Source organism: Monodelphis domestica, chromosome 4 (genome assembly GCF_027887165.1).
Source record: "Monodelphis domestica isolate mMonDom1 chromosome 4, mMonDom1.pri, whole genome shotgun sequence".
In the NCBI taxonomy this organism is placed as follows: Eukaryota; Metazoa; Chordata; class Mammalia; order Didelphimorphia; family Didelphidae; genus Monodelphis; species Monodelphis domestica.
The window spans coordinates 58,930,964-58,949,840 of NC_077230.1; the positions used below are offsets into that span (position 1 = coordinate 58,930,964).

Sequence of the window (18,877 nt, forward strand, 5' to 3'; positions counted from 1 at the left end):
ACTAAAACTCTTAACTATCAATCAATCAGTATCTATTAATCACTTATTAATAATCAGTTTCATGCTTTGTGGTGTTCTGGGTTCAGTGTGATGTTATCTGAGAATAATAACATTTGGAGGACCTATTAATGGGTTTTTCTTTTGTTAGGACTTGATTGTACAATGTATATGGAATATGAAAGGAGTTATGAGCTGGTCAGGTAGTGAGAATGAGAGCCAACAGATGTTGCCAGTATCTCCTCTAACAAAATTCAACTTGATTTTTTTTTTTTACAGAGCTTCTTTTATATAGAAAAAATACATTAAAGGAAATGTTTACTCTATCCTTATTGGTTGTACTAATAAAATGTTTTGAGATAACAAAGGCAAACTACTTAACCTCATTGCCTAGCCCTTACCACATTTCTGCCTTGGAACTAATTATTAGTATTGATTCTAAGGCAGAAGGTAAGGGTTTAAAAAAAAAGAAACATCAGAAATACCTGGGAGTTAAAACATTCTGATCATAAAGAAACATCTGCTTGAACAAGACATTGGTGATATATATAGCTCCAACAATTAAAGCAGGTCATACACTTCAATCAATTAAAGCAACATATAGATGATACATAATGCATAATACAGGCAATTATTTAATATATTTGTTTGGAAAGGATAATAATAATAATAATAGACCTTTACATAATAATAATACCTAATATTTAGATAGCACCTATAATGTGCCAGGAACTATAGTAAGCACTTCACAGATGTTATCTCATTTGATCTTCACAGCAACCCTGGGATGTAGGTGATATTATTATCCTTATTTTGCAGACATCTAAGGCAGGATTCAAACTCAGATTTTCCTGACTCCAAGTCAGGCACTCACAGGGTACCAGGAATACTTCACAGAGAAGCACTATTATATTTTTTACTTTCCTAGCAAATTACAACAGTCTTACATTTACTTAAGACTATAGAGTTGCTCAGGCTTGATGTTGTTAGTTTACCATTTCAAAAGGAAGGAAAGGAAGAAAAAAAAGAGAAAGAAAGAAGAGGAAGAAGGAATTCTTGGCCTTTATGGTGGACTTATGGAATAAAAATGGACAGGAATTGCAGAGTGAGAAGTTGGAAGGGACTGCAATGTATATGAGTGGATTTCTTTCTCTCTCTCTCTCTCAATTCTATGTATTGGTTCTAAGGCAGTGGTAAGGGCTAGGCAAGGGGGTTGTTACTTGCCCAGGGTCACACAGTTAGGAAGTGTCTGAGGCCACATTTGAACCTAGAACCTTCCCTCCCTAGGTCTGGCTCTCAATCCACTGAGTTATCCAGCTGCCCGCCAACATGTAATTTCTTTTTTTTTTTTAGGTTGTACATTTTTTTAATAGTTTTTTTTTTTAAGATAACTAAGATGGGCAGTGAAGAAGGGGATAAAATAAATACTTCTCTAAGGATGCAATTCCTTTAAAACGATACTAAAGAATCATGTAACCATGGAAAATAGAATTTAAAATAAATTATTTTTTTTTAAATTTTATAGTATTTTATTTGATCATTTCCATGCATTTTTCATTAAAGACAAAGATCATTTTCTTTTCCTCCCTCCCACCCCCCGTGGCCGACGTGTGATTCCACTGGTATCATACGTGTTCTTGACTTGAACCCATTGCCATGTTGTTAGTATTTGCATCAGAGTGTTCGCTCCGAGTCTTTCCTCTGTCATGTCCCCTCAGCCATTGTAGTCAGGCAGTTGCTTTTCCTTGGTGTTTCTATTCCCTCAGTTTGTCCTCTGCTTTTGGATAGTGTTTTTTTCTCCTTGATCCCTGCAGATTGTGCAGGGACATTACACCACCACTAATGGAGAAGTCCAACATGTAATTTCTTGCAAAAATAAGTGATCATAAGTTCTAGCTATATATATGCCTGGGGATGAGCTCTCACATATAAAGTGGGTAGGCTGTCCATATAGGTTATATGCATCTATAAGATTTGGTCTAGATATTGATTCAAGGGGAGGCATAATAGATATCTATGAGATCTCCCTCCACCTACTTTTCTCAGAGAGAGACTTTGATTTCTTCAAAGAGCTGAAGTGGGACCTTAGGGTCAGAGAGGTTGGCCATTTTCTTCTCAGATAAAGGATGTTAGGCCAGAGTTATGTCTACCTACCTTCCACAAAAATTATTATCCAAAGGGAAATAATTTTTAAGATTCAAGCTGAGCTCCTGATCACTATCCCTTAATGGAGTGCTCCAAACTCTATTCCCCTCTCCAAAGCTTGACTGCCATTCCCAATAAAAGCCAGTTCCACAATCAATAAACATGACAAATAGCATATAAACCCATTCATTCAAGCCAACGGCAAACAGAAATCAGAGAAAGCATATAAATAAGATTGTATACCAGACAATACACTGAGTGGAAGACCTCTTCCACTGGGAGGGAGAAATCTCAGCTCAAACAAGGGAAAGTCCCAAATCTTGTCCAAAGGGAAATCCTCCAAAGTCTCTAATGTAATAAGCTGAGGATAAAGACATGATAGAAGTGATAACTCCCGTACATGTAAGCTTCATTTCAGAAACTTTCTCTTCTTCCAGGTACCTGAAGAAAGTTTGGAACCTCAAAACTTCTTGGAAGCCAGATTATGACTCTTTTCTCGGTCAGGCTCTCATCAGCCACATACTGAGTAATCAATTTCCACCAGCGAGGAGAATTCTCACTTAAATTGGTTTTGAGGCAGGATTTTCTTGCTCTTGTTAAACTTCAGTTCTGTATTTTAAACACATTAGTTTTTAAAAGAGGGGATGATAATCACAGTTTGTTTAGGGGATGAGGATGGGGGTAAAGTAACAGGTAGAGGAAACAATTTGCAAATTAAATTACACGTATGCTTTCTCTGTTCCTAAAGTCACTTCTAGCCGCAAAATTCGGAGTCTAGTATTACTTTAATTTATTAAACCCTCTACCAATCAGAACGTCATAGGTCCTTCCTTCCCATGAGCCAAGACGATTGGGGCTGGGAAGGTAGGGTGTTGAGGATGGGCGCCGTGCATCTTGGGAATCGTAGTTTTGCGCTCTCGCAACTAGACTACATACCCCACAGGGCTTCGGGTAGTCGGTTGCCTGGTGTTAGCAAGCGGGAAGTATGGCGACAGCAGCGCGGAGCGACGGGACTTTGCCACCGGGAGAAGGTAAAAGAACTCCCCTTTCGTTTAGAGATGCTTTCGCAAACCCCGCTTCCACTAATCGCCTCTCCACAGAAGGATTGGGGTGGTTCCCCATTTTAGCGTTGTGTTTCTGTTTGTCTCTTCTCGAGCTTTCTGTTAGGCTTGGCGGCGGGGGCGGCGGGACGTGTTGCCCTCTGGGAGTTGTAGTCTTCCCGTGCCTTGGAACTCCCTCAGTTACAAGGTGAGGGCGGGAGGGACAGGACTACACCTCCCAGGGGAATGTGTCCAGCCCCGCGCTTTGCCGCTGCTTTTTCTGTTTGTTTAGGATTGGGGACGAGATCTTCCCTGCCTGCGACTTGGGCTGTACTGAATTTGGGAAAAAGCCAGATTCGCAGTAGTATTCTCCCTGCCCCATGTCTCTTGTTCATCATCTTCCCATAGAAGGGGGTTAATGACTTTGATGAGGTGTGAGTCAGGCTGGGTGCGGTGGGGTGGGATGGGATGCAGTGGGAACATCACTCCCTAGGTGCAAGAGGTTGGGGTCTGGCCTTACCTGTCCGCTGGTAAATTGGGTTTCTTAACTAGAACATTCCTATCGTTGCCCAGTAAGCTTACGGGGCCGACCACCTTTGTTTTGGCTGAGATTGGAGATTGCAGGGGTTGAGACTATATACCCAGCTCTTCCTGCTTGGATCAGGGCAGTGGGAGAGGCACAAATATCAAGGGTTTTTCCACCGCGGGCTTTTGAGCCCTTAGATTCCAGATCCACTGCTTATTCCACAGCATCGTGGAAGCCCTTGTGATGAGAGAGCATCTTACAGACACCTCCCCCCCACCCCCATTAATCCTAACTGAGAGGTGTAGATGACCAAAGATTCATCACATTGTGGCTAGTAGGTGTGATAAGCAGAATTTCTCATTAAAGACCTACTCCTTCTCCATCTCCTGTTGCCTCCCAAAACAACAAAAACTGCCTTTGAGGCCCATTAGCCTGGCACCTCTCTGTGCTTACTCCCCCTCCCCCCCATTGATTTTTCATGTTCTCACAGATCCCAGTGTTAGAATAGACTATAAACCTCACGTGTCTTCTTTGGCTGTGGTATAATGAGTCCTCTCATAATTGTCTAATTTATTTGTGATCCTGACAAACATAATGTGTTTGCCAATACCCTTGTGGAGAGAACAAATTTTATTTTTTTTCTCCCACTTTCCCCCAAATTAACACTCTGTAGGGGACTTTTTGCCCCCTTTAGAATGCGTTAATGGCAGACATTGGCATAACTGCTGTGACTGACTTGCATAGATAGAGCTATAGAAAGCTATAATTTGTATGAATTTGAAACTGTGGTTTTAGCCTTTTCCAACTCAAGTCTCTTGCTTATGTCTAGAAAAACAACCATGCAAAATTTAGAAAAAAACTTGGTCAAAGCCATTTCATTCCATCATTTAATCCCTATCTTTAGAGTTGACAGAAAATATCTTCACATACCTCTAACTCCCAGCACCCTTGCTTAAATATCCCTAGAGAAGTAATAGAAGGTAGAATAAGCTCTTTCCTTTAAACCTGAATATTGTCAAGAGGTTGAAGAGTGGAAGAATGTCACATAGGAGAAAAACAGCTGTATACTTGAAGTTAAAAATCAACAAAATTGAGGCTATTTTTGAAAGGGGAAAACAATGCCTGGAGTGAAAAGTGACTGTTTTCTTAGGATAAAGTAGAGCCACAGAAGTGATTAGGTGAGGAATTATCTAGTAAAAGTCAGAGGAAGAAAAGTTGTGGTGTAAGTGCTCTAGAGTACTGAGTTAAGCTATTTATCCACTAGCAATCTGATAACAAGAAGTCTCTTGTCTTCTTGGGGAATGTATCCAAAATATACAAGGAACCTTCTAAATCTTATTAAAATGGATGATCATTGTGTAGTCAGGGTGATATATGTGGGTACAAATGGCACTCTGAGAAGGACCCTAGAAATATTGTTAATGTTATAAAACCATGGGTTAAACGGGGACACATGTTTTCCTCATTGTTGCCCTTGATGGGCAAACACTGTATCAGAAAAGAAAATTTGATTTGGAAAGGTAACAGCTAGTGAAGAAGGTGCTTTCTGAGAATGGGATCTAAAATGGCTTTTAGATCATTGCTTAAGATGAAGGGATGACTCACTACTGGCCAGGGATGGAATGGACCAAACAAAGGATGGTAACAATTTCTTAGGTATCTTGCAAATCTATTCCAAAGGACTTTAAATGAAAAATGATTGGGGAGGTAGAAAACTATCCATGTCTATATCAGAGAGAAGTTACAATGAAGGAAAACCAAAAGCAGTTCAGATGCCCAGAAGTTCAGAGTAGACAAAAATCCAAGAAAATAGCTCGTAGTAAAATCCATAGCTCCAGGTATCTATTTGAAAATGCCAGGGGTATGTTGGAGCTATCAGGAATTGAGAGCCAGTTGTTAAATTTGCAGTATGAACGCTTTGGTATAAATCAGGTCTTGGTTTATAGTTTTATTGATTTTTAGACTCAAGTACATGGTGAAGAAAATGTTAATTATTCAGGTTAAATAGAGAAGCTTGATGGGGTACATTTTCTTTTCCAGAGATGTAGTTGTTAAATATTTACCAGACTACTTCTGACAAATGCTCAAAGTTTAGGCAATAAGCAAGAGAAAAGAGAAGCCATACTGCTGGGAGGTAAATTTGGTCCATGATGTGGATAGGGAAATTGAAGGTTTTTTAAAAATTAAGTTTATTTAGTTAATTAATATTGAATATTTTCCCATTGTTATATGACTCATGTTCTTTCCCTCCTCTCCCCCTAGAGTTATTCCCCTGGGTTTTACATGTCATTGATCAAGACTTGTTTCCATATTATTATTTGCACTAGGGTGATCATTTAGAATCTATATCACCAATCATATCCCCATCGACTCATGTTATCAAACAGTTGTTTTTCTTCTGTGTTTCTACTCCCACAGTTCGTTCTTTGGTTGTGGATAGTGTTCTTTCTCATAAATCCCTCACAATTGTCCTGGATAATTGCTTTGTTGCTAATAGAGGAGTCCATTACATTCGATTATACCACAGTGTATCAGTCTCTGTGTACAATGTTCTCCTGGTTCTGTTCTTTCACTCTTGCATCAATTCCTGAAGGTCTTTCCAGTTCACATGGAATTCCTCCACTTTATTATTCCTTTGAGCACAATAGTATTCCATTACCAACAGATACCACAATTTGTTCAGCCATTCTCCAATTGAAGGGCATCCCCTCATTTTCCAATTTTTTGCCACCACAAAGAGTGTGGCTAGAAATATTTTTGTACAAGTATTTCCATATTATCTCTTTGGGGTATAAACCCAGTGGTGGTATGGCTGGATCAAAGGGCAGATAGTCTTTAAAGCCTGTTGGGCATAGGAAACTGAAGTTTTAAAAAGTTAAAAGATTTTCTGCAGAATCTTAGAGGCAAAGAGCTTATTTTTGTTTCCCAACTTTGAGCAAAATGTTTTACTTCCTGGGGCTCAATGTTCTTATCCATAAAATGAAGAGGTTGGAAATCCCTTCTTTTGGTAGAGTGACAGAATTTCTTCAGAATTTGACAAATGGCTTCAGATACCTTCACTGTTGTTTTCACTATTGTTTGTTATACGGGATATTTCAGTTGACTGGAGGAGTTGGTATTTTGGGGTCAATGACTGGTAAATAGTTAAAGGCAACAATAAAAATTTGAAAAAGATGAGATTGCCAGACCAAGTGATCACTAAGCTTTCTTTGATTCTTAATTATTTTTGACTCTATAATCAATATTATCCTCTACCTCTTACTTAGTCAACTGAGGCAGTCAAAGGAAGATTGTATCACCTGTTCATTTCCATGGCTGTTCAGAGCCACTCCTAATAATTTTATTATGACATTTTAAAGGTGACTTAGCTCACAATTCTTTTCTTATCAAATAGATTATATGCAACTGATTCAAACATTTTAAGAACCAAAAAGGCCTAGAACCCAACTGAGTAAGCCTCAAATATGGCTGGGGAATTGTGTTGCTATAGAGATATGCTTAGAGTTTACAGTAAGACTTACTAAAAAATTCCCAGAAAAACATCAATCCTCAGATTTCTCTCAGTAAATAAGTTAGATGGATATTGGGAATAATTTTGAAGTTGTATATAGTAAATTAGATTTGTAGGGAAGGGAAATATACATAATAAGCACCTGCTTTCATATTTATTTTATTGAACATTACTTCACTTTTGCCTCCATTTAAACCTTGGTGATTTTTAAAAAAGTTACTGCTTCAAAACCACAAAATATATAAAGTTTCAAAGTTATATGTGGTTGCTTGCTAAATACTGCATTTTAGAAGTTTGTCAAAAAAATATCCATGCCAGATAGTAATGTACTAATTCCCAAGGGAAAAATCCCCTTATAATAAATATATGACTCATGTTCATTTCTTCCCCTCCTCCCTACACTAGAGCAAAACAGATCCTCAGAATGACTGTGGCTGAAAATGCACATTTCATTCTATATCTTGAATTCATTCACCTTTTTGTTGAGGGATACAAATTGGGCCAATGTCTTTTGGAATCATATATTTTCATTAAAGTTCTTAAGTCTTTCAGAGTTGTGCTTCTTTCACTTGTGCTCAATTAAATCAGTATCAGTTCATAGTAGTCATCTTAGGTTTTTTTTAACCTCTTCCTTTAAACATTTCTTACGGTCCAGTTATATATATATATATATATATATATATATATTTAATAATAATATTTAAATCCTTATTTTCTCTTATAGTAATAGCTCTAAGACAGAAAGGCAAGGGCTAGGTAAATGGAGGTTAAGGGACTCTGACTGCAGGTCTGGCATTCTGTCATACTGTGGCACCTAACTGCCCCATCCCCCCTCCATAATATTTCATTACATTCATTTAGCATTGTTTTTTTTGGCCATTCTCCAGTTGATAGTTATCTCTATAATTCCAGCTCCTTGTCCCCCTCTCCCCTTTTTTTATTTACAAAAAGGACTGCCAAAAATATTTTTGTACATATGGGTACTTTTCGTCCTTTTTCAGTCTCGGCCCAGAGTAGTATCACTGGGTCAAAGAGTATACATAGTTTAGTGACTTCTTAGATATAATCCTGATTTGCTTTTAACAAGGGCTGAACTAATTCATAGCTCTGCAGTGAGTCTGTTTCCCATAGCTTCCCCTCCAATTGTCATTTTATGATTTTTTTGCCATTTTTACAAATCTGTTGACTGTGATCTCAGCTAAACAAGTCTAATTCCTCTTCTACTTGACAACCTTTCAAATGTTTGAAGATTATTTTGCCCTTTAGCTTTCCCCTTTCTAAGCTAAATAGCCCCATTTCCTTTAGTTGATCCAATATGGCATGAATTTGACTCCCTCAGGTTATCAGTGTTTGTCATAAAACATGATTCTCAAAGCTTCCCAAAGTACTTTGGTTGCAGTTTGACTAATTTGGTTTACATTAGAAGAATTTCTTCCCTTGTTCTGAATGCTATATGTTTAATAATTAAGCTTAAATATTTTATTGGGCTGTAAAATGCATATCTTTTCACATGAACTTAAGGGCAAGACTTTACATTTATCCCTATACAATTTCATCTTAAATTTGTAATAATACTTTTGCTCTTTGTCCAGTTCTAAAACTAATTTCTCTATGCAAAATTATCATACTGTCTTTATTTTCTAACATTTTCTCTCTCTTTTCAAGGTGCAGTGGTGGATTGGTCAGGTCAGGGCTTACAGAAATTAAGTCCAAATTTGGCCTGCGATGCTGATACACATACTTTGATTCTTGATAAAAACCAGATTATTAAGCTGGAAAATCTTGAGAAATGCAGAAGACTAGTACAGGTCAGTGTTTTGTGATATGATATTTGGAAAAATGATTGATGGGAACAGTTTCTGTATTTAAAACAACATGGCCCTGGAAGACTGCAAACATTAAAAAAGCAAGATCAGCTTGTTTTTCTGATGAAAACACCTGTGCCAACTTACCCTAGGTTGGAAAAAAATTATTAAAATGATAAAAATATCTGTTGAAGTGAAAACATTTATTTTAATATAGTTTTCCTAAAGTACCCCACTCCCTCCATTCTCAGCAAAGGAATAAAAGTTTGCTTTTCTTTTTCATGAACATTTTCTTGGCCTATGTAACAAATTGTTCCATTTTGTTCTGCATCTTGTTTAAAAATTCTCCACTTCCATTTTGTTTTGTCCTGAAATTTTAAAAATGCATACTATATCATATTTGTTGTTATTTAGTCTTTTTTTCAGGCAAGGGAAGCACAGCGCAGGGCCTGAAGTCAGGAAGACATCAACCTGAGTTCAAATCTGGTTTTACACTTACTAATAAAGAGTTAGATATGACTGAAAACAACTTTAATTGTTGTTGAGTTACTGAGGCAAATAGGATTAAGTGATTTGCCCAGAATCATATAGCTTGTAAGTGGGACTGGGGCAGCATTTGAACTTAGGTCTCACTGATTCCAGGTCAGGCACTTTATCCACTGTGTCACCTAGCTGTCCATATTAATGTTTAGAAAACTGAAAAGTTCTTTAAAACATATAAACAGAAAGAACTAAATAAATATAAGATTTGAATTGTGGATAACTGTTGAAAAGAGTTTTCCTTCCCTTATTTTAAAGTCAGCCTGAAATTTGTATATATCACTGCTGAGAATAATTTCTTTTTCACGGTTGGCACAGTTATCAGTTGCTAATAATCGACTGGTTCGGATGATGGGTGTGGCCAAGTTGACTCAGCTTCGAGTGCTGAACCTGCCTCATAATAGTATTGGCTATGTGGAGGGGCTAAAGGAGCTACTATACTTGGAATGGCTGAATTTGGCAGGAAATAATCTGAAGGTAAATAGTTTTTCTTCTTTCCCTTAAAAAAATACCTAAAGACTAGAAAAGTAGGACCCTTTGAAAAAATTATTATTTTAAATGTCATTTGAATGGAAATAAACAAGCTACCGTTTCCTTTCTTTAATGTGCATGTAATGTCCCAGGCATTGAAATATATAAGTACTACTTAATCCCAATGAAAATACTTAAAATGATGATACACTAAAATCATACCTCTTAGAGGAAAGATTTGTCAACATTAAAATCCGACTTCTCAGGATTTATCAGATAAATTAGTTTTCAAGAAGAGATGATTTGAGGCTTCATACAACATAGAGTAGAGTAAGCCCTAGAGGGGGAAGCCATTTCATTCATCTAGGATTTAATTTTCTCATTTGCAAAATGAGAGGTTTGATAGTAGATTCCTAGTTCTAACATTTTCTGAAAACCCTATTAAAGATGCCACAGTATGAAGTCCATTGTACTTTTTCTCCCTTCCTTCTCTGTTTTAACTGGACTTGTGATTTCTGCTCAGGGTGAGAAATTTCCCTTATCCATGTGAATTAGCACTTTATCAACAAATTATAGACTTGAAATATTTTTTATAAAGTTTATTCCAATCTTAACAAATACTCTCATAGTATTAGAAAAATGGAGTGCCAAAAAAGTTAAGGAACTTGCCCAGGGTCACTATAGCAGAATGTTATCAGGATGGTATTTAAACCCAGGACTTCCTGCCTCCAAGACCAAATCTAGCTCCTGAAATAGTACAATGATCTCCCAGATCTCTTAAACTTCTCCCCAGAGGTCCTTGACCCCTCTTTTGTAAGGTTCTATCCCCCATTTCAGGTAATAAAGGGAGGAAACAGGAGAGGAAACTTCTAGTCATTGTAAACTAAAGAAGTGCTTTGTTTTATGGAGCTTATGCATGAATTAATGTGATTCACATTTTTCTCACCTTAGGCTATAGACCAGATCAGTAACTGCACAGCTCTACAACACCTTGATTTATCAGACAATAACATATCCCAAATAGGTGATATTTCTAAACTCATGTCTCTTAAGGTAAGTGTGCCTTCTGACCTCCTGGGTTCTTATAGATTTGAAGACATGATACTGAGATGTAACGATTTGACCAGTATAAAATCATACTTCTTTGAGAGAAGAATTAGACTATGTTAAAATTAGGATTTCTGTAATTCCCTGAAAAAATTGCTTCTTTCCTCCCCTTCCTATGTGCCTTTTTACCTCTCTGTATCACCCCCTGATTACTGGAATTGTAGCTGAAACTAATATCTAGGACTGATGCTATAAGACAAAAAATTGGCCATTTTCAACTAAGGTTAATCTTCATCTCTTGTCTGACTATAATGGCATTTTCTTTTTTAGTCAATAAAGTTTATTGATCTTTAGAACACAATGTGAAATCCTTGATTTGGCTGAATTTCATGAGCAGTGATTCTCAAATCTAGATTTGTGACACATCCAGCTGCTTACAATTCATTGTTGTGAAATTCATTAAAAAACCCCAAATTTAAAGATAAGATTAATTTTAATTTGCTTTTGAAGATAAACACATACCCAATAGGACTTTATGGAGTGGAAAATAATGGAAAATTAAACAACAGTTAGAAATCACTGTTTTTTTTTAGAGACTATTTCTAAGGTAACTCTTTTCATCTTTGTGCTTCATTTAGATCATTAGTAGCTAGTGGAGTCATTCAACCTTGGAGCCAGTAACATTAGTAGAATCTAATTTTGGTTGACTTGAGATGAACTCATCATCTCATCTGTAGGAATTATTTTGTTTCATTCACAAATTCTGTTGATCAAGTACTTTGATTTAAAGAAAAAATGAACAAAAATTGCAAGTAATATATTTAAAGAGAAATTTTACTCTACACATATTTTCTCTAATACATTTGTTTTTCTGTTTTGATTTGAAATAAAGGATCAGATATATTTAGAAGTCACTGAGATATAATTATAAATCTCATAGCTTGTCACTAACCAGTTTTGTGATCCAAAGCAAATTACTGAACTTTCTGGACCTTGGGTTTCTCATCTGTAAATTGATGGAGTTGGACTAGATATCTAAAGTTTTTTTTAGATCTAGTATTTTATAATTCTGTGCATTGTACAGCATAACTAAATATTTCTGTATTAATTTGCACAATATTGCAGCATTGCCAAAGTTGATTTTCTTTTGCACTATTTTAATTAGCATTTATTATTTGGTCTTACTTTAAAGACTCTCCTGCTACATGGAAATATCATCACCTCTCTTAGAATGGCTCCTGCTTGTCTGCCTCGAAGCCTTGCTATCCTTTCCCTGGCAGAGAATGAAATACGAGATCTAAATGAGGTATGTATTTTATAACCATTTATATGAATGAGAGAGCTTTTCAAAAAGATCTGATAAGAGGGTGGGGGTGGGATCATAAGTTAGTTTCATATTTTCAGCACTTTGTAGGAATTTTTAAATCATTTTTAGTTCTTTTATGTGATTTCATTCTTCCTTTACTCCCTTCCCATTCCCCCCTTCATCCTAATATATCAGTGTAGGATTGGACTTCATTTACTTTAATGTATTAAGTCTTTAGTAATCCATCTGCCACCATCTGGGTAAAAGAAGTTTGACACCATGAGTATACCTTTCCCTCAATTATCAGAGATGCTTTTTACAAATATTCTGGTTTCTTTGTGTTGGGGAAGCTGATAGATGATACTTTTCTAAGGGATAATCCAAGTCAAAGTACAGCAGGGACAGATGGCTATATTGTTGCTGATTTTTTTCAAGTTAGTAGATAGTTCAGAGGGTGGCCCATTTTCAGAACAACAGAGAATTGTCTCCTCCAGTTTTGTTAAGATGTGAATCATCAGAAATCCAGTGCTTTGACACTAAGTAGTTCTTTGCATGGTTTCAACAAAAATCTCCTTTGTTCCAGATTTCTTTCTTGGCATCCCTTTCTGAGTTGGAACAATTATCCATCATGAATAATCCCTGTGTGATGGCCACACCTTCCATTCCAGGCTTTGACTATCGGCCATACATTGTCAGCTGGTGTTTAAATCTCAAAGTCCTAGATGGATATGTGATTTCTCAAAAGGAAAGGTGAATATAACCTCTTTAGCTTCATACATCATAGAAAATCAGTAAAAAGACTTTTTATACTTAGCTAACTAGAAATGGATAAATTGTACACTTCTTAAAACATACACTCCAAAAAAGAAAGAACAACATTTAGTCACTAAGGTACTAATTGTGATTCTCTGTGAATGGTATTTTTCTATACTCTTGATAACTAAGCCATGCTGGAATGTGTCCTAGACACATTATAGCAAATTCTGTACCATAGAGGGTCTGGTTGTTAGAAAAGATTCAATACATTTAACATTAAAAGGCTCTGGGCATAGTTGTAAATCCAAGACATGGAATGTAGCTGTTATTCTTTATTACTTTTTTGTTTTTAAAGAAATCAGAATTCATTGTTGTCTCTTTTTTGCTTCTCAGCATAATGTACTCTGAATATGAATGAGCAGAATATTTTGTGAGGCTTTATAGCTGACTTTAGTTTTAACCTATTCTTGTTTAAATATAGATTTTTCTTTTTGAGTGAGGCATTAAGGGTAGACTTATGGATAAGCAAAAAAAAAAATAGAGAAGAGTGAAAGTTCTCAATTAAATCAATATTTTTGGAACCACAGAAAAAGTATCCCTGAGGCTTTTTCTTTTGCAGTACAATGATATCTCTGCAGAATCATGATGATTATTAGCCTATGATAAAAGTGAAATTGGACAGAAACCTTGGAAACCGGAATTATTTTAATCCTTTTTTTACCTCAGCTATTTTTTTAAAATAATATTTTATTTGATCATTTCCAAGCATTATTCATTAAAGACAAAGATCATTTTCTTTTCCTCCCTCCCACCCCCCATAGCCGACGCGCGATTCCACTGGGTGTCCTTCCCTGGTTCTAACCTTTTCTTCTTTGGCTCTACCTTTTAGTCCAGTGATTTACTTTAAATTGGTCCCCCTTGTCCCCTCCCTTGATATGTTTCCCTTTTTAGTCCCTCCCTTTTTGTTCCCTCCCCTTCTCCCCCTCTCTTTCCCTCCCCTTTTGTTTTCCCTCTCCCCCTCACCCCCTTGGTTTTCCCTTCTCCCTACCCTTGTTGGGTAAGATAGAATTCAAGATCCCAATGGATCTGGATGTTTTTCCCTCTCAGAGTTGATTTCTCTGAGAGTAAGGTTTAAGTAAAAACTCTCTTCCTCTCCTTCTTATAGGAGTTTTCTTCCCCTCCCCTTCCCATGTGAATCTTTGTGTGAGAAAGATTATTCTATTTGGTCTTTCTTTTCCCCCTATTTACACATTACATTTTCCCCACATGTTAGTATACATAGATTGATATAAATGTAGTCCTTATAGAAGAGAGTTTGAGTAAAAGAAGAAGATAACATTTTTCTCCTTTTCCCTTTTCTTCATATTTACCTTTTCAGGTATTCCATGCTCTTTGATTTTCAATATCGAACTTTCCACAGAGCTCTGGTCTTTTCATTGCAAAAAGTTGGAAATCTTCTATTTTGTTGAATGCCCATACTTTCCCTTGGAAGTATATAGTCAGTTTTGCTGGATAGCTGATTCTTGGTTGGAGACCCAGCTCTCTTGCCTTTCTGAAGATCATGTTCCATGCCTTACAATCATTTAGAGTAGAACTTGCAAGGTCTTGTGTGACCCTGATTGGCATTCCTTTATATCTAAATTGTCTTTTTCTGGCTTCTTGTAGGATTTTTTCTTTTGTTTGAGAGTTTTGGAATTTGGCAATTACATTCCTGGGAGTTGTCTTTTGGGGGTTTAGTGTAGAAAGTGTTCTGTGAGCTCTGTCAGTGGCTGTATTGCCCCCTTGTTTTAGAATCTCTGGGCAATTTTCTTTGATTATCTCTTGTATTACGATGTCGAGTTTGCTGTTTATTTCTGACTTTTCTGGAAGTCCAATTATTCTTAAATTATCTCTTTTCCCTCCATTATCCAAATCTGTCACTTTGTCAGTGAGATATTTTATGTTCTCTTCTAATTTCTTGCTCTTTTGGCTTTGCTTTATTAGTTCTTGCTTTAAAGCCTGGTTTTCCTTTTCAGTTTGGTCAAACTGGTTTTGTAGATGCGTGAATTTCTTTTGCATTATTTCCCACTTTTCCTCCCAGAAGGCTTCCATCTTTTTGATCATTTCAGATTCAAATTCTTCATGGGTTTGTGGAGAGTTTCCATTTCCTTTGGAAGGTTTCAGAGCATTTGCTTGTGTTTCCTCTTCTATCTCCTCTGTGTTTTGTATTTTTGCTCCATAAAATGTGTCCAAAGTCGCCCCCTTTTTCTTGTTTTTTTTTTTTAATTTTGGGACTTTTGTGCTTCTGTGGAGTTTGCCATCTCTATCTGAGTGGGGGGAACTAGCTTTTCTTAGCTCTGTCTGGTGTTCAGAGGTTTTAGCCCTAAGCAAATTGTCCGTTCTATGCAGTTGTTGTTCTGTCTTCCCGGGAAGCCAGGAGTTGCTGGTGTGTCCCTGTTACTGCCCTCCTCTCCTTGGCTCCTTCCTATTGCCTTACTTCCACTCTCTAAGCCTAGTTTGGCCCTTGTTCCTGTTCCAGCACTCTGTGGGGGGAGGGGCCGTGGCTTCCCGGAGCTCCTAGGGCTCCTAATGAGATTAGCTTTCCCTGGGTTGAATTTAGTATGCCTTGAGGCAGGGACTTTTTTCGTGAGACTCCGATGGAAGGATCCAACCAGGGGGTTACAAGCTCCCCCCTCTCTCTCTGTTTCCCTGCTGTCTGGGTGCCCCCTCAACTGGGTTAGGTTGTTTTTAGGATGTGGCCTTCAGAATAGCCGGCTCCCGAGGCCCTTTTGCCAGCCCTGAGGGTTGCTGTTGTTTCAGAAGACCCTGCTCTCTGAGGAGGAGGGGCCGCGGCTTCCCGGAGCTCCAAGGGCTCCTCCCAGGGGGTTACAAGCTCCCCCGTCCCTCTCTGTTTCCCTGCTGTCTGGGTGCCCCCTCGACTGGGTTAGGTTGTTTTCAGGATGTGGCCTTCAGAGTAGCAGGCCGTGGGGCTCTGAGATTGCCTCTGCTGCCTCGGACTCGGACTCGGACTCGGACTCGGACTCGGCGCTCTGGGTTGGTGGGGATGGGTCCTAGGACCTTCTTTCTGCCTACCCCTTAGGACCAAGTGGTCTCGGGTTCTGGCTTTTGGGGGGGGCCGTACCTTTTCATCCAGGTCCAGGTCCAGGAGGAGGACTCCCAGGGTCTATGCTGTTGATCGTTTTGAATTTCGGTGCCCTAGGAGCATTCGGTTTGAGATCGGTAAGAAAAGGTTTCAGGAGATCTGAACTTTAGCTTTCTCTAAGCCGCCATCTTGACTGGAAGTCCTACCTCAGCTATTTTTAAGGGGCATAGTTTTTTTAATTAGTGTTGCAATATGGGACTTTATTTTCATATTCAGGTATTGTATCTCTAAAGAAAATAGGCACATGCCTATACTCCCAGCTACCAGGGAATCTGAAGTTGATGAATCTCTTGAACTGAGGAGTTTTGAACTATAATGGACTTTGCAGAATGAGTATCCATATTTTAGTATCAGTAGTGTGAACCTCTGGGAGCAGGGGGGTCACCAGATTGCTTTAGGAGGGTCAAATCTCTCTAAATTAGAGACCAAGTAGGTCAGATTTCCTGTACAGTGATCAGGTTCATGTATATTCTCTGCAGTTCTATCCTGATTGAGATGGGGAAATGAAATTAAAAAAAAAAGAAAAGAAAGAGAAAACGGGACCTCCAAACTCCTTATGGTTTTTTCTTAATTGTTTTTGAATAAGCATACATTTTTTAAAAATATTTTTTTAATTTGGGTATGAAATCGCATTTCAGGATTTTTCGTTCTACATTTTTCAATAAAACATTTTCCCATTTTATGTGTCAGAGGCATGTAAAGAATCCTTATGGTATATAAAAAGAATATTAGATATAGAAGACAATTTTTCTCTAGAATTGCAGGTTTTTTACTCCATAGATGTACCTTGATGAACTTCACTGATTGATTCCACAAAAACAGAACTTTAACTGGTGAAGATACTGTAAAAAAAAAAGCTGAACAGTCTGGAATTCCCAATGGAAAGTCAGAACTACTCAGGTGGACTCAGGCAGAAATTTTCCTGGAGTGAGAATTAGAGATTGAACTGAGCTGGTAGGGAGGAGGGATTGGAATTGAGGCTGACCTGGGGCAGTTGGTTTAATGGCTTTACAGTGTGAGTGGGAACAGTAAGATAGGGTTGGTTGAAGTAGTGAGAGTGGGGTTTATGTGATTAAAAAAAAGATGAGCATTATGGGGTAGTTTCAAAGGGAAACAGTATAAAACCCGAGAATGTTTAGAGTAACATATGTAGCTGGTATAGAGTGTAGCATTTGTTGCTTTTAATCTATAGTTCTTTGTATAGTGTTTCTTTTTTTAAAAAATTATATACATCTTAATTTCAGTACCTTAGAGTCAAAAAGACTAGACTTCAAATCTGGTCTCAGGTATTTATTAGCTATGTGACCCTAGGCAAATCACTATGTCTCCAGGATTGATGTGAGAATCAAATGATATAATATTTGTAAAACACTTAGCACAGTGCCTGGCAAACAATAGGTGCTTAAAAAAAATGCATGTTTCTATTCTTCTTCCTACCAAATCTAGGCAAAACCCACATGGTAATTACCTCCCCAAAAGTCCACAGAAGCCTTTGTAACCTGTATTGGAATTGAAGTACAGTACTATTAGGCCTAACCATCATGTATATAAACTTGTTTCTATGCGAAAATGCATTGAGTTCCAACTTATAACGTTGGTGTTTGAAATTAAGAATTTCTCCTCTCTACATCCACCACAAACCTTTTGCTGGCAATAGGGATGCCCCTACCTTCAAGTCTAGGTCAAGGGCTCCATTAGAACCAGGAGGTTAGGGAGAGGGGTCCTCAAACGGTTATAGGGTGAGGAATTGGTGGAGGGAGGTACTGTTCTGGAATTAAAAGTTGAATGGGGGTTAGCGAGGAGTGGAGTAGGATTACTTTCTTTTTTTTTTTAAACCTTTGCCTTTCTCCTCCTTTCACTATCCCTTCCTGTCTCCTCTTTATAAAAGGATAAGGAAGGAAGGAACATTGGCTTGCCTTTTCTTCCACTTTAAAACAATTTTTAAAATTTTAAAATATTTTTATTCTGAACTATTATTAACAGACACCAAATAAAATAGGCATTTTACATATATGTGATAGAACAGAGAAAGACGATTATACACGAAACTGTGTATATCTCACATATAGCTTGTTTTCTTTTTTAAGTTTGTTATAAAATCAGTCTATAGCTATCAAAGCTAACCTGGGTTTCTCTCTTTCTTTCTGACCTTTCCCTTGTGCTTCTCTGTCTGTTTAAAAAAAGTATGTGTGTATGGAATTGAGAGCCAGACCTAGAGATGGGAGGGCCTGGGTTCAAATCTGGCCTAAGACACTTTTGAGCTATGTGACCATAGGCAAGTCACTTAACCTTCAATTGCCTAGCCCTTACCATTATTCTTCTGCATTGGAACCAGTGTACAGTATTGATTCTAAGATGAAAGGTAACTTTTCTTTTTAAAAAAAGATGCCTCAGTGACCCTCTTTTCTTTTCCCCCTTTCCATCTACTTTCCTTTGTAACTGACTACTTTGACAAGTGTTGGCTAGTAAGATGACAGCTGGAAGGAGTTTTCTTTCCTCTCTTTCTCTTCCAGCAAGCATTCTTTCCTCTTCTCCCTGCCCTTCTCTCTCTCAGACATCTTCCTGACACTAGTAGATGGCAAGGAGTAGAA

The 18,877-nt window shown here is 37.7% G+C and overlaps 1 protein-coding gene across 2 annotated transcripts in view; it reads left to right on the plus strand.

The window, feature by feature from the left end:
• Window positions 1-1,337: 1,337 nt before the first annotated feature.
• Window positions 1,338-18,877, plus strand: part of CEP97 (centrosomal protein 97) — a 39,824-nt gene continuing 22,284 nt past the window's right edge. The window contains exons 1-6 of one of the 2 annotated variants that reach the window (XM_056793416.1): window positions 1,338-5,364; window positions 8,885-9,027; window positions 9,883-10,041; window positions 10,987-11,088; window positions 12,275-12,388; window positions 12,972-13,138. In XM_056793416.1, the coding sequence (XP_056649394.1) occupies window positions 5,331-5,364; window positions 8,885-9,027; window positions 9,883-10,041; window positions 10,987-11,088; window positions 12,275-12,388; window positions 12,972-13,138 (719 nt within the window). In that variant the 5' untranslated portion in view covers window positions 1,338-5,330. The remainder of the gene's footprint in view (window positions 5,365-8,884; window positions 9,028-9,882; window positions 10,042-10,986; window positions 11,089-12,274; window positions 12,389-12,971; window positions 13,139-18,877) is intronic. The other variant, XM_007507909.2, reaches the window with a different exon arrangement.